General features: G+C 36.8%; 1 protein-coding gene across 4 annotated transcripts in view; it reads left to right on the top strand.

Annotated features, from left to right (window-relative positions):
- The window catches only part of Strbp (spermatid perinuclear RNA binding protein), a 131034-nt gene that overhangs the window by 36023 nt on the left and 80080 nt on the right, over positions 1–14931 (top strand). For all 4 annotated transcript variants that reach the window (XR_004387981.1, XR_004387980.1, XM_032903212.1 and 1 more), the window contains exon 2: positions 12441–12610. Coding sequence is in view for 2 of the 4 variants with exons in the window: in XM_032903212.1 (XP_032759103.1) it covers positions 12608–12610 (3 nt within the window). In the remaining 2 variants the exon portion in view is untranslated. The remainder of the gene's footprint in view (positions 1–12440; positions 12611–14931) is intronic.

Here is a 14931-nt window from a genome sequence, read left to right as displayed (position 1 = left end):
TATAAAGGATACATATTTTTAACCAAATTTTATTTTCATCTTTGTACCTAATGTGGAGTGTAATACCATGTAATTGGATTAACTGTAAATAGTGATGTAATTGTAAATGACCACTTAGAGTCTTTCCATACTACATTGGCATCTCTTTTAAAAAATAATTTATTATTATTTTATAGGCATTGGTGTTTTGCCTGCCTGTATGTCTGTGTGAGGGTGTCATATTCCCTAGATCTGGAGTTATAGACATTTGTGAGCTGTTATGTAGGTACTGGGAATTGAATCCAGGTCTTTTGCAATAGCAGCCAGTACTCTTAACCTCTGAGCTATCTTTCTAGTTCCATTGGCATTTTAAAATTGCATACTATATATCATTTCTAGCTCACATTTCAGTTAATTATTTTGGAGATAATAATAAAGAAAACATCCCATGTTAATCCTTAGTGATCTTATGTGGTCACATGCATGTAGTGGATTATTATCTTAAAACAGATGATTTTCTCTTTTTCTTTTTTCAATACAATGTTTTTTCTGTGTAGCCCTAGTTGTCCTGGAACCCACTCTAGACTAGGTTCACTTCAAACTCAGAGATCTGCCTGCCTTTGCCTCCCGAGTGTTAGTTGTGCTCCACTACTGCTTGGCCTTTTTTCAGTGTTAATTGATCTTGATATTTTATATTTTAAAACTTATGGTACCAGTATGGAAAAGTGACTGGGACTAATGATACAGTGTAGTAGTAGAGTATTTGCTTAGCACACAAGAAGCACTTGGTTAAAGATTATTTCTTCACCCTTACGGTTTATTCACACTTGGACAACTTTTGAAATGGTAAGAGACTGTTTCTCAGTTTAAGTCCAACTTTGTAAACTTTTTCTTTAGCCGCTCCATTTGTAGCTGACATCTATGTGTCATGATCTTTATATGTTGCCTCATTTGCAATTCCTTCACCAATCAGGTTCTCTTCATAAAAATCTAGATAGCTTCTGACTGGCACATATGACTTAGAAGTACTGTCAGAAACTGCACCCATTTAATATAGAATATATTATATGTTCAGTGAGCCTTCATCATTGTTTTTAAGAGAAAAGACAGATACTGATACAAAACCAACTTGTTCTGTCACCATTATCATCATCTGCTGCCTTGATACTATCCTTTTGATAGGTGTCACCTGCCTTTCCAGGCCTAAAACAACTCATCTCAGTTCTGAACACAAAGATCTCCTTCCCTCCTTCTTGCTTTGCCTGCCTTTTTTTCTCCCTTTCTTCTTTGGTCTCCCTCTTCCCTCTCTACGGGCCTTTTTCACTCTACTTATCTTTATGTTGCCAGGGAATCTTTGGGATGGGCAAGCTGTTTAACTGAGCTATGTACTCTTTGCCGGAAACTTTTGAATGGAATATTCATGCACACATGGATTTGGAGAGAGAACTATAAATGTAAGGAATTCCTCCATTAAAATTTAGAAATTTTAGTATAGTCTAACTTTAAAAAATATCACATTTATTTATTGTATATGTTTATGCATGTACATGTATATATTAGGTCATATCTGTGGAAGATAGCTTTTGGGAGTTGTTGGTCTCCTTCCACCATGTGGGTTCCAAAGATGGATTCAGGTTGTCAGGCTGTCTGCAAACACCTTTACCTGCTGAGCCATCGTATAATCTCACTCTATAATTTTATGAATGAAGAAATTGAGACTCCAAGAAGTTGGGTTTTGTTTAGAACTACTAGCTCATTCCTCAACTGTAGCTAGAATGAAACCTCACTACAAATCTGTTGCTTTTACATTAATTATATAGTCGGTCATATTTTTCTTTTGCTTATAATATCTGACAGTATTCAACTTTTTTTTCCCTCTCTTGTGGCTTTTCATGGGTTCCTAGTAGTGCTAACCTTGTGATTTATGTCATAATTCATTTTAAAAGGGGCTTGGGGAAAGGCTGGGGTATCATACTGACACATGAGCTGGAGATAGACTGAGTTGTCCTGAAAAGGTCTCTGTCTTTTCTGACCCAGATTCACAGCTTTTAACCTGATGAGCAGTGCTGGCAAGGGGAGTGATTGCTGACAAGAGCTGGAAGTTAAGTTGTATTATTGAATGGTCTAATAACATTTCTTAATATTTAGCACTTTTGTATAAATGAAACCTTTTTTTGTCAAGGTGTAAACAAAATAATTCTTTCTTTTAAATTGCTAATTTAGCCTTATTGTAGTTCTTGAGTCATTTTTGCAAAGCTGCCTAATTAAGAGAGATATTTGTGTTTATTTCATCTTCAGATAGTTTGTCATGCTGTTCTGCAGAATGCCAGCAGAAGATTTTTTGAGAATTAATACTGTTGGCTTGTTTACCAAGATGTTGGTTTACCCTTCTGGGATAAGTGTGATGCATCAGGTGCAGGGGACAGTTAATACTGTAGCACTGAACTGTTTGTCGACACATATTCTTTTTCTTTTGGTCAGAATTTTCACAGAATCTTGTAAATTCTAAAGGCAATCTCATGACCTATATCCCAGCACCTGAGAAGAAACAGGTGCTGTGGCTTACACAGTTAAGTTGCTGTTTCATGCTCAGGCATAGTTTAAAGGAAAAGATGTCAAGTTGAGCTTTTAAAGATTCTTATGCAAAATTAAATGCACACTTGTTCTTTCATATACTTCTGGAAACATTTGATATGAACTCAGGATTCTAGAGACATCAGTTGCAGGGATAGCTCTGCCAGCACCACATTGTGGTTGTAGAAAGGCCATTGAAAATGTTTGTGTATCTGTGCTTTCATAGTATAAAATACACTTATGCTATTTATTTTTTCCCACTACTTTTCAGTACTTTTGTGGGCATTAAATACAGTGCCATATAAGAAAATACTTTGATAAATTCTAATTTTTCCTTTGTGCCAGGAACTATTATAGTGGTAGAAAACAAGTAAACAATAAAGCTTTCATGTACCAATGATATATCTGTTTGAGACTAATACAGCAGATGTATGTTGAAGGGTGATTTTATTGTCTGTAGTTAAGGAGTTGAGCTTATGATAATGTGCTTTTGAGCAAATTGCTGAGACAATGGGGGATGGAATTACATGGTTACAAAGGATAAACTACTAGCAAAGATACCTGTCTGAGGGTAGGAACCATTAGCAGAGATTGCACTGTGGATATAACACAGCAAGTGAGGATAGTGACAGGAGGCAAAAATGGGGAGTCAGACTACTGGAGATTGATAGCTTTAATTATTAACAAGTGTTTACTCTGATATATGAAGCAGCTGTTAGAAAGTTTTAAGCAGAGCCATGCCATAGCTTAATTTGAGATTTTAAAAGAAGCAACTTTGTGCTCAGAACAAATACTATGTGGGAACTTAAGACAGGTTGGAACCAATAGTATAGTTCAGATAAAGGATTTTGGTGGTGGAAGATGCGATTTCTAGGATTTTAGAGAGCCAGAAGGTAAAGATGAAAGGATTTGTTGATGAATCAGATGTGGAATGTGGAAGGAAGAGAAGAGTTAAGGATTATTTCTTTGTTTTTATCCTGAGCAGTTAGAGGGATGGAGTTGTTGAGTAGCTGTCATCAAGAAGTGACAAGAGAAAGAGGGAGGAGGAGGAGGAGGAAGAGGAGGAGGAGGAGGAAGAGGAGGAAGAAGAGGAGGAGGAGGAGGAGGAGGAGGAGGAATTGTTGAAGCCTAAGATAGGAGAAATGGACTCTGTTGTGTTTGTAGAGTTGTTTGGGACACTAAACTGTTTACTAGGCATCCAGACTTCTCTGTTTATGTGCTTGTCTTGGAGTCTAAAACTTGGGTTGATAGAAATTTTGGAGGCTTTAGTGTACAAATGGCATTTACAGGACTCTAGCCGCTGGGTTCTGAGACACCTGCTGGGTCATTACTCTGTTGGGAGAAGCATATCAGATATCCTGCATATCAAATATTTACATGATTCATTACAGTAGCAAAATTACATTTACCAAGTAGCAACAAAATAATTTTATGGTTGGGACACCACAAAATAAGGAATTGTATTAAAGGGCGGAAGCATTAGGAAAGTTGAGAACCATTGACTCAAAGGTTTTAAAGATAAGACAGAATAGTTTATAAAGTTGGGAGAAAAATAGAGTGACTGACTGGTATCTTGGATGGAAGGATGATGCTAAGGGATGAAAAGTAAGACAAGTAAGGGACAGTCTATTCCGTCACCTGTTGCTGAAATGTCAACCAAGAGAATTAAATCATTTATAGCACTGAACATTACGCAAATTCTAGGGGATCATGGCCAGACCTGTTTGTAGAAGTACTGTGGCTACAAGTTGATTGGGGTGGATTTTAGAGGAACATGAAAGAAGGAAAAAGTCAGTTAAAAGTATAAGCTCAAAAAATTGGGCCCTTAAAAGGGGAAGAGAAAAATTGGTTTGTAGCTATAACCATGCAAGAGGGCAAGATTTGTGAAATTTTCATTATAAAGATGGGTGCCATTATGATGTGGAATTGCTGATAGAAGGTGGTCCAATAGAAAATAGAGAAAATGACGGGAGTGTTAGGCTCATTTTGTAGACACAAAAGGATGGCAACTAGTAGGGTTGAAGTTCAGAAGGTTGTATTAGGAGTGGAGGCAGTTCATAACACTAGGAAGAAAGGGAAAATACATGGTTTAAAAAGTACTGCTTCTGGGCATGTGGAATGAAATAGGAAGCAGGGTAACGTGTTGAATGCAGGATGGTAGGAAGAGGTTTCTATGTTCAAGAGAAGAGATGAAGAAACCGTTAAGAGTGAGAAAGTTCAGCTATCCAAAACCCATATAGTAGAAGGAGAGACTCAGCTTTGGCTTTCCGACGTGTGCTGTGGGATGTGTACACTTTCCTTTCCCCTTTACACAAAATAAAAATTAATAAAAATAACAAGTGAAAAAGTTGATCATTTAGCTTTTTTCAGTAAGATTCTTGTTTGCCAATTAGCTGGGGGAAGTCCTTGAACACTGGAGCATATCTTAGAGCCCCAGGTTGCTGGTAACCACCAAAGATCTTGTTTTTCCTAATACCAGGATAGTACAATAGGAAACTTAGCATTTTATTTAAAAAAAAACAAAAAACAAAAAACAACTCATTAGTATATCCACTTTTGTGGAACCTTCTGGTTTCACTGAAAACTGTTTTGTTTACTAATTTTGACTTCTTAAATCTGTGTCCATATCCAGCTTGCTTACTTTGGATATATAATAAATATAAAAAGTCCAAAATTATATTTCTGTCTCTGTGTGTATATCTCTGTGTGTGTGTGTGTGTGTGTATGTGTGTGTGTATGTGTGTGTGTGTGCCCATGTATGTACACATGTACATAGATGTGTGTACCCATGAAGGCCAGAAGAGGGCATGGAATTCTCTGGAGCTGGAGTTACTTGTGGGTAAGCTGCCGGATGTGGGTACCGGGACCTGATTCCTCAGTCTTACTTTAAGAAGAGCCAGTGCTTGGAGCCATTTCTCCAGCCACAGATTTAGCTTTTTAAATACCCCCTGGGGTATAGCACCACCTGTTTGAGGGGAATTTTTCTTATTGAGTCTTTGAAAGTTAAAACTTATTGTTAAAACACCCACTAGTAGCCAGACAGTGGTGGCACATGCATTTCTTACTAGCTTGCTGGTGAGACTCCTGTTCTTCCCATTTTTAGCTGCCTAAGGTTACTGACAGCTTAGAGGGTTGGATTTAACCAGGCTTGCTATTTTGTCAGGCGAGGAAAGGAATTGCTGATGTGAGTTTCAAATGATGATTATAAAAATTGAATTGGGTAAGGTTAGGAGTGAGGGTATGAAAAGGGAGGAAGAACTGTGGAAAAAAAATGGTAGCCATGTTAGATTATACGTCCTGGCTTAGTGAGGAGTAGTTATGTAAAATAGGAAAGAAAATGAGGACAGGATTTTAGAATAACAGGGTAGACTTTTAGAAGGGCCATCTTTGTGTTTTTTAAGTTCCGAGATTTGTGACAAGAATAGAGCTGAATATGTATCAATGAATCACTAAATATTATCCTGGGGCAGCGAGAAGAGGTTTCAGAGAACTTACCTAAGTCAAACAATGTGATTTGTACTGATGGAGGAAGGGTCAAAAGTTTACTGAAGGCACTATGGGTAATGCTGTCCTTCAAATTCATCCTCTGAATGATTGTAGCATTCTCTAAGGAAAGATAACTAGGATCTTAGGAGTCCCCCAAGTATAAGATGTACCTAGGTATTATGAAGATAGAGGTGCAAGCAATTTTAGTTAAAATCCAGCAATAGAAGTGTCATAAAAGAATTTAAAAGGTTTTTGGAAGAAACACCTTATATTGTCAGGAATTACTTAAATTTATGGAAAAGCAGATTTGATGTAAATCTGAATTTATCTGTTCCCTGTATGGCCTGGAACTACAGCAGTATGAGAAGTGGTGGGTAGAGAATTTTGTAAGCGTTCCATCATAAAAAACCTTGGTTAGATGCCATTCTTACTGAGTGGATCCCAGTTACTTAGGAAATGAAAAGTCATTGAAGTTTTGAAGAGACACCTGAGGTTTTCCAAGCATGGACTGAAGTGTTGGAATTGAGTAGTATAGAAGACTGAATTCCTGTTTATGGTAAAACTACTTTATTTGATAGTATATAGGGCTTCCAAAGAGTTATCTTTGAATTGATAGACATCCATAGTTGGAAACAGACTAAAATTTGGGTTTAAGCCATGTGTTTTTGTGTACACTTTGTAATCTTTGTACTTGGTATGCTGAGGCAGGAGAACCAAAGACCTGGACCAGGACCAGGAAACTGTATAAGGAGACCACACTTATCCACATACTTCAGGAATTCCATTCATCTGCTGCATTCATTGTCTTCCTTTTAGATCTTGAGTGTTCTATGTTTTCTTTACTTGATTTTCTGAGCAGTACAGTTCACATTTTTCCTTTCTACTTCTCAGTTCACCCCCACTCCCACCCCCATAATTCTATCTTGTCTCCTTTTCTCTCCCACTCATTAGTATACCCACTTTTGTGGAACCTTCTGGTTTCACTGAAAACTGCCACGTTTACTAATTTTGACTTCTTAAATCTGTGTCCATATCCAGCTTGCTTACTTTGGATATATAATAAATATCCCAAAGTATGTCCAAAATTATATTTCCGATTTTACCCTAAATTCTATGCTTCTTGCACATTACAGGTGTGCAAGCTTTTTTTTTTTTTTTTTTTTTCTTTTTTTTCGAGCTGGGGACCGAACCCAGGGCCTTATGTGCCCTAGGCAAGCGCCTACCACTGAGCTAAACAACCCCAGGTCAGCCTTTGAAGTTGAAGAAAAAAAGTTAGGCTTAACATGTCCAGAGTGTTTCCTTGTCATTATTTCCTAAACAATACAGTATAATAAAGGTTTATAAGGCATCTCTATTAGATATTGAAATGATCTAGAAGTGATTTAAAGTATATGAGTGCTGTGTATAGGTCATTTATACCCTATATCACTTTATCCTTGGGACTCTAATGTCTGTGGAGTTTGTTATTAAGGGAATGTTTCCTGGAAGCAATTCCCTAAAACTACTGAGAAGTCACTGTACTGCTAGACTGATCAATAAGTCTCTGAAGTGGTCTTCTCTTCCCATTTTCTGTCCTCCACAAGATTATTAAAAAAAAAAAAAAAAAGCTATGTGCATGTATGTATTGTGCCTTTGTATTTATGTGTATTACATATTTGCAGGATCCCCTGGAGGCCAGAGGATATCAGATCTCCTGAAACTGGAATTACAGATGGTTGTGAGCCAACTGCTGTGGATTCTGGGAACCAAATCCAGGGTGAACTTCTGAGCCATCTGTCCAGACATCAAAGAGCTTTTTATAACAGGAATCATAGCTTGTCATTTCTCATGCTTAAAACTCTATACTACACACACACACACACACACACACACACACACACACACACACACACACACACACACACACACACACAGAGTCTTTGGAGAGGACTCTCTATTAGGACAGACTGATCATGACTCAGATTTGCCATATACTTGGTGATGGTTTCTATTTTTTTAAAGACAAGGTCCTACTATGTAGCTCAGGTGTCCCTGAACTCTCTGTGTCAAACCTGAGTGTCAGGATTATAAGTTTTTATGTTTATACTACCATACCCAGCTGTCTTTATTTGATGCCTCTTTTGGAGGGGAGTGGGCAGGATTTTGCTGTATAACCCTGGCTGAAATTTGCTATGTAGACTAGGCTGGCCTTAATTTAAACTCATGGATGATCTTCTTGGATCTGTCTCCTGATTGTTGGGACCTGGCTGTCACATTGTACTTTTATATGACCAGTACACTGAGTTTTTAAAAGCTTTTTTTTTTTTTTTTTCAAGACAGGGTTTCTCTGTATCTCTGGCTATCCTAGAACTCATTCTGTAGACCAGGTCTACATAGGATCCACTTGCCTCTGTCTCAAGTACTGTGATTTAAAGGCATGTGCCACCACTGCCTGACAAAACTTGATATTTTGTGATGTGAAAATTATTTAGAAATTTCAGTGTTCATAAAATCTAATTGGAATACAGTTATTGATTCATGTTTTCTGTACTTCCACTTGTACTATGTAGAGTTGAGTAGCTGAAAAATTAGTCTGAAAATCATAAAATGTTAACTCTTTTAAACATATTTGCTAACTTTTGTCCTGTATGTTCCAACTGTGACTACCTACATAATCCCTGAAAACCTTGTTTGGTGCTGCCTTTTTTGTGCAGCCTGATGGTTGTGTTTTGTGTTTCTGAATGTTCCTGCTTGTTCAGTCTTTTCTGAGTTTCTACACTTTCTAGCATTCTGCTTTAATTACTTATTTTTATATTTGTCATTTTCTGTTTTCTTCCTTTGAACTTGGAACATGGGCAACAACTGGTTTGTTTTGTCTTTTTTGACATGTTTCTAAATTCTCAGGAGAGTGCTTGGGTTATTATAGATGATCCATAAATATTTGTTGAAATTTATTGACATGTTGATGCTTCCTTAAAGCAAAATATATCACTGGCTGAAAGTTGTTCAGTCAAATGTAGAAAGGTGTGCAAGTATTGGAAAAGGCGAGAGACTATTTTAGGGAAGGAATATACTTTCTTGACCTCTTTTGTGAGGTGAAGATCTTTATCTGTTTTGCTCATTGGTTCATTGGCTTGTATGGTGTATTTCAGATTAGCATGGCAGCCTTTGCTGTACTTTGTTCATATTGTTAATTCAGAAAGGACCTTTAGGCTTCTGTCCAGTGTTGTAATGGAATTAAGCCTTCATATCATTAGAGGAAAAGTTTTGTTTTGTCTGTTTGGTGGAGAATGCAGCTGGATTTTTAAAAATAAGTAAGTGAAAGAACCAGAGTTTGCACAGGACACGCCAAGACTAAGTTCTCAACACAAGGGGATTTTTATTTTTTATTTTATTTTTCTTTTTGCCCCAGAGAGATGAAGACGGGCTAGGAGACAAGGGAGAGGAGAGAAAAGGGATAAGGGAGAAAGAAGGGGATAAGGGATATTTATATTTGCTCTAAGGAATGCAAAAGACTATTTCTGGATGGAGAGGACACAGACATGGTTCATAGGCAAATGAAAGTTTATAAAGAAAAAAAGGGAAACAACGTGTTAGGAATAGCTGGTTTGTTTTGGTTGGGCATATTAATTAGATGAGCCAAAGTGGGACCAGACTTAACACTTTGATAGCTGGACCTTGATAGCCTTAGGACTAAGGAAGGGGAGTGGCCAAATAGAGGAATAGACCTAGGTAGACTAGGTTTTAGGAATGTAATCTGTTTAGCAAGGCAGAGAGAATGGGGGAAGGGCTAGGTCTGCTTGTACCTTGTCATGTTCTGTATTGAGCTATAACTTACAGATTTTAAAAAAGTGTTTATTCTTAATCATGCCTTTAAGGAGGAAAATTACTGATATTTGTATCCTCTGTACACTAATATCATACAGAAATTTAATGTTTCTGTCTAGAAAATTTTAATTTTTTAAGAGGTTTGATAATAAATTTGTGCGTATTTGCTCTTATTTTATTTGGTGTTCTGAGTTGATTCATTTTTGTATTTTCTACCAAACATAACAACATACCAAGTACAAATTAATCAATAAACATGAGTCTTATATAAATTGATACTTTTTCTTTCTTTCTTTCTTTCTTCTTTTTTTTTTTTTTTTGTTTCTGAGCTGAGGACTGAACTCAGGGCCTTGCGCTTTCTAGGCAAGCGCTCTACCACCGAGTTAAATCCCCAACCCTAAATTGATACTTTTAATTAGTCAATGAGACAGGGTTTCTCTGTGTAGTCCTGGCTGTCCTTGAACTCTGTATACCAGGTTGCCTTCAGCCTCCCCAATGCTGGAATTAAAGGCATTCTCCACCACCCCCAACTTTTAACATTTATTTATTTGTTTATTCCATGTGTTCATATATTCATAGTTTGGAGGAATTAGTTCTCTTCCTTTTCACTCTGTAAGTCCTGGAGATTGAACTCAATGCTGGCCAGCCAGCCTAACTTAAGTCAGTGACTTCCAGGTCAGGAACAAAACAAAACAACATGCAAAAGCCAACATGGACAATATGTCAATATGTTAAGATTGTGAGCCTTTTCCACCAGTTTCCTCAGTGCTAGGTTAATGGAATGCACTACTTCACTGGCTTGCAGTTTTTAAATTTCAAGGCCAGAATATTAATAACTAAATTATTTTTTAAAAAAGAGAAATGCTAAAGAATGTTAGTTACATGATTTTTTTTTTCTGTCTCAGTGTACTAAATATAATTTGACTTTATATAAAAAATATTTATGTGTATGGGTGTTTTGCCTGAGAGTATGTCTGTGTATCATGATCATGTATGGTGCTAATGGAGGCCAGAAAAGTGCATTGGATCCTCTGGAAGTAGAGTTGTAGATGGTTGTGAGCTACTATACGGGTGCTGGGAATTGAACCCAGATTCTTTGGAAAGGTAGCCAGTGCCCTTATCTGTTAATCTATCTTGTCTCTCCTAATGCCATTTTCCCCTTAAAATCATACTGATAAAGTGAGGCAAAAAAAAAAAAAAAACCTTGGAGATTCTATCAAATGCACCCAATCTTTTGACATTGTGACATGTTCTGATTTACACAGTTTATGCTTGAAAATGAAACCATACTATTGGAGTCATGAAAAAAATTCACTAAATTTTAATGTTTTAAAGGAAGTTCATGGCTATTTGTTGGGCTTCAATTGTAGCTATCACAGGCTGTATGTTACCCATGTAGACATGCCTGTAAAATGGTGCCTTGTACCTGGTTAGTTATGTGACTTCAGTTTTATATTTTATTTCATTTGTAAACTGAAGTTGAGTGAGATTTGTAAGTTCATTTTATGCCCCCCCAATATGATCTTATAGATAATGCTTTTATTCTGAGTTACTGTGTTACGTTGTCATACGTGAAATTCTCAGAGGTTCTCGTGCATGCAGAGGAGTTGTTCTTTGTGCAGGTTAACTGGCAAGTCTGTGGTCAGGATTCTGTTTTTTTGTATGTGTGTATCTTTGTGTCTGCCGTGTGTGTGTGTGTGTGTGTGTGTGTGTGTCTGTCTGTCTGTCTGTCTGTCTGTCTGTCTGAATTTTAAAGTCTGGGACATGAATAATAATACAGGTAAAGGGCATGCTTAAGGATTTTTATGGAGTTAAGGGGACAGAGTTAGAAAGCCAGTCCTAATTTTAATTCTAAAAACAAAGGGTAAACATATATGCTAACATGAACTGTCAGTCTAATGACAGTATTATGGAAAAGCATCATGGTAAATCAGTGGTATTGCCGCCACTTTATGCATGAATTTTTTCATGTGGTCAGACAAAGTACCGATATTTAATTATGTAAATTTGATTAAGGTTAGTTGAAGCATTGTTACCATCAGTAGCAGTATTGCCTTTCAGATGGTTTTCCCTTGTAAGAAATACATTTGTCAAGGAGAACTAAGGAATCTAGTTGCCACACTGTAACTTCCAGGAGAGTTGCTTTTCTGCCGGTATCACTTTGACTTTTAGTCCTAGGCCAAATTTTGTTTGCAATAAATGTAATTACTTTAAAAAAAAAAAAAAAAAAGTAAAGGGGCTTAAGAGATGACTTAGTGGCTAAGAACAAGTACTGTTTTTCCAGAGGAAATATGTTCAGTTCCTATCATCTACATAATTTGGAACTACTTATAACCCCAGCTCTATCTTCTGGCTTCCTTGAGTACCCACATAAGCCCACGCGCGCGCGCGCGCGCGCACACACACACACACACACACACACACACACACAAATCCAAGTTTAAAAAAAAAAAAAGAAGAGATAAAGTGATTTTCTCTGTAAAGTTTTTTTTTAAATTTAAGTCAACATGGATCATATTTATGGGTTCCATATTTAGATTTGAAACTAACTGTACACAATTTGAACATTTGTTTTTCTTTTATTTTTTTTGTAGGTGCTTTCCAGAGAGCAATTTTCAAACATCTTTGCTTATATTTGACATTGAGCAGTCAGGGGATTCAGGCATATGAGGAGGTACTGTTACACAAAACAGTGTCTAGTGAAGACGACAAGAAAGAGAGAAAAGGATCGTAAAAAGAAGCTAAAATACCATAGGAAACCATGGTGAGTGATGACTTTTATCTTTTAGTTATAAATGATTATATAATGTAAAATTGCAAATGTTAAAAGTGAGAGTACAAGAAACCTTAGATAAATATGGTTGTTCTTCTGTTAAAGAGAATATTGGAGGGAGCTGGGGATCACATGGTGATTCACTACCATTTGTAACTCCAGTTCCAAAAGATCCAGTGTTCTCTTCTGGTTTCCTTGGCAGAGCACCTATATACAAAATTGATACGAAACAAATCTTTAAAAAAAGGATTAGAAACCACGTTGTTGGAGCCCTATGCTAATATATGCTATAACTCATTAGTAACAAAGAGAAGGAATGCTTGTTAATACTTTATAATAAAACTGGCATTAACAAGCCAACAAAAGTTTAGTAATCATGATCTTAAAATTAATTAAATTCTACTGGACTTTTACATGAAATTCAGAATTTTTTCTCATGAAAATTAGATTATTTGTATGGGGCCTTTTCTGGTGACATGAATGATAGAGAAGTTTCTATAGCATGTTTGACTCGAAAGGTACTTTTAACATGCTTTTAGGATAATAGAATTATTCTTTGGATATTCTAAGGAGTGTTAAAGTGAATAACAAGGAAGGCTTTTTTTTGTGAGAGGTTTTTTTTGTGAGACTTTGAACTCATGGTGGTAGATGAGGTTATTATCTCTGGTATTTTGGTCTTTAAAATTTTTAATTAATTTATTTTTTTTTGACCCAATTGATAAGATATAATTGCCCACCTAAACATACAAAGCCCAGTACCATCCATCCCTTAAGAACATTAATAGCAACATTAATAGAACATTAATAAATACACAGAGTGGAATCTTAACGTCACCTGCCATGGCTTCTCTTCCTGTCTCTCTCCTCTTTTCTGTTCAATCTCCTCCTCTTCCTTCAAACTTCTCTCCCACCCATCCTTTCTCCTCCAATGACAGGCCTCCTATCTTGTACCTGCCTCTCACCTGTATTTTACAAATTCAAAGGAGAGAAGTTTCTGGTGAAGTCACTTAAGTCCTGATTTAAGTCCTGAGTACCTGACTGTCCTTGGGGCAGTGGAATTCGCATTAAAATACAGATAACTTAAGGGCAAACTACAACATTTCCCCCTTTTTGTCCAGTTAAAAGGTCTTTTCACTTATATATAAATTGAATACAATTATTACCATTCTACAATTTTTAAAACATAAGATACACTCAACACCCAGTCCATCATTTTTGCCCATTACCTAACGCACCTTGTCACCTATCCTAAAAGACTATAATTCTATACAGATCATACGCCATCTGAAAGACCACCCTTTCAAATTTACTATCTTTCTTCAAACAGCTTGGGTTGTTTATGAGACTAACAGGCTTCAAACACGTCAGAAATCTTTGAATGACCAAATAACTACACACATAGGAAGCCTAACTCGGCTTCCAGAACTGAGAGGTTGTAGAGAACACTCTCCACTAGCACAGCCCCCTGTTAGCAACATGTGAGGGAAGTCTTCAGCCTTCTGGCCCAAAATCAACTGACAGACTGTTGAAATGCAGATTTTGAAGGGCTGATCACCCTGTCTTGGCAGAGTTTATCAGTCAACTATTCTGCATAATTTGTCCTTTTCTGGACAGTATTAGTCTGCAGATGAAACAGGCAGCTTTGTCCAGTGGCTGCTTAGCCACAAAGTATTGCCTCACCTGGAGGTAGAGATGTTCAAATTCTTCATGAAATCTGCCAAGGGTAACTGTTAGGAACAAATATGTTTTAACAAAAGATAAATAACTTTAAATCTCAAATTTTGTGGATTTCTGACGTTTTTGAAAACCATATAACTATAGAAGACAATCTTGACTGTTGTCTTTATATCTTAATATTATCTTGAAAGTACTCTCACAGAGTCAGAGTCATGAATTTGCTATTTGGCCCTTAATTCACATGTGTAGTAATCAACTCAGAAGTTTGTAATAACATCAATAGAAGGAGTGGCTCTGAACCTTGTACTTTTAAACTTTTTTGACAAATAAATTCTACACCAAAGCAAAGATATGATTTTAGCTTAGTTACCAAATGAGATTATGACTATACAACTCAGACTAGCTAATTCCTCCCTGTTAAATTACAACCAACTTTAAATTCCTCATAACAACAACTTTGGAATAACCTCTTTCATCCCCCTAAAAGTCCAGGGACTTGGGACGACGACTCCTCTATAACTTCTTCAAGATGTACATGGGTGTTGAGATATCCTTGGGGGTAGGGGGTAGGAGGTAGGGGGTAGAAAGAATGAAGCAAATGCTGTAGCTGATGTGTCCTGACTGAACCCAGCTGA

Source organism: Rattus rattus, chromosome 5 (genome assembly GCF_011064425.1).
Source record: "Rattus rattus isolate New Zealand chromosome 5, Rrattus_CSIRO_v1, whole genome shotgun sequence".
NCBI classification, from domain to species: domain Eukaryota; kingdom Metazoa; phylum Chordata; class Mammalia; order Rodentia; family Muridae; genus Rattus; species Rattus rattus.
Note: the sequence above shows the minus strand (reverse complement) of the source record. Positions and strands in the feature narration are given on the sequence as shown.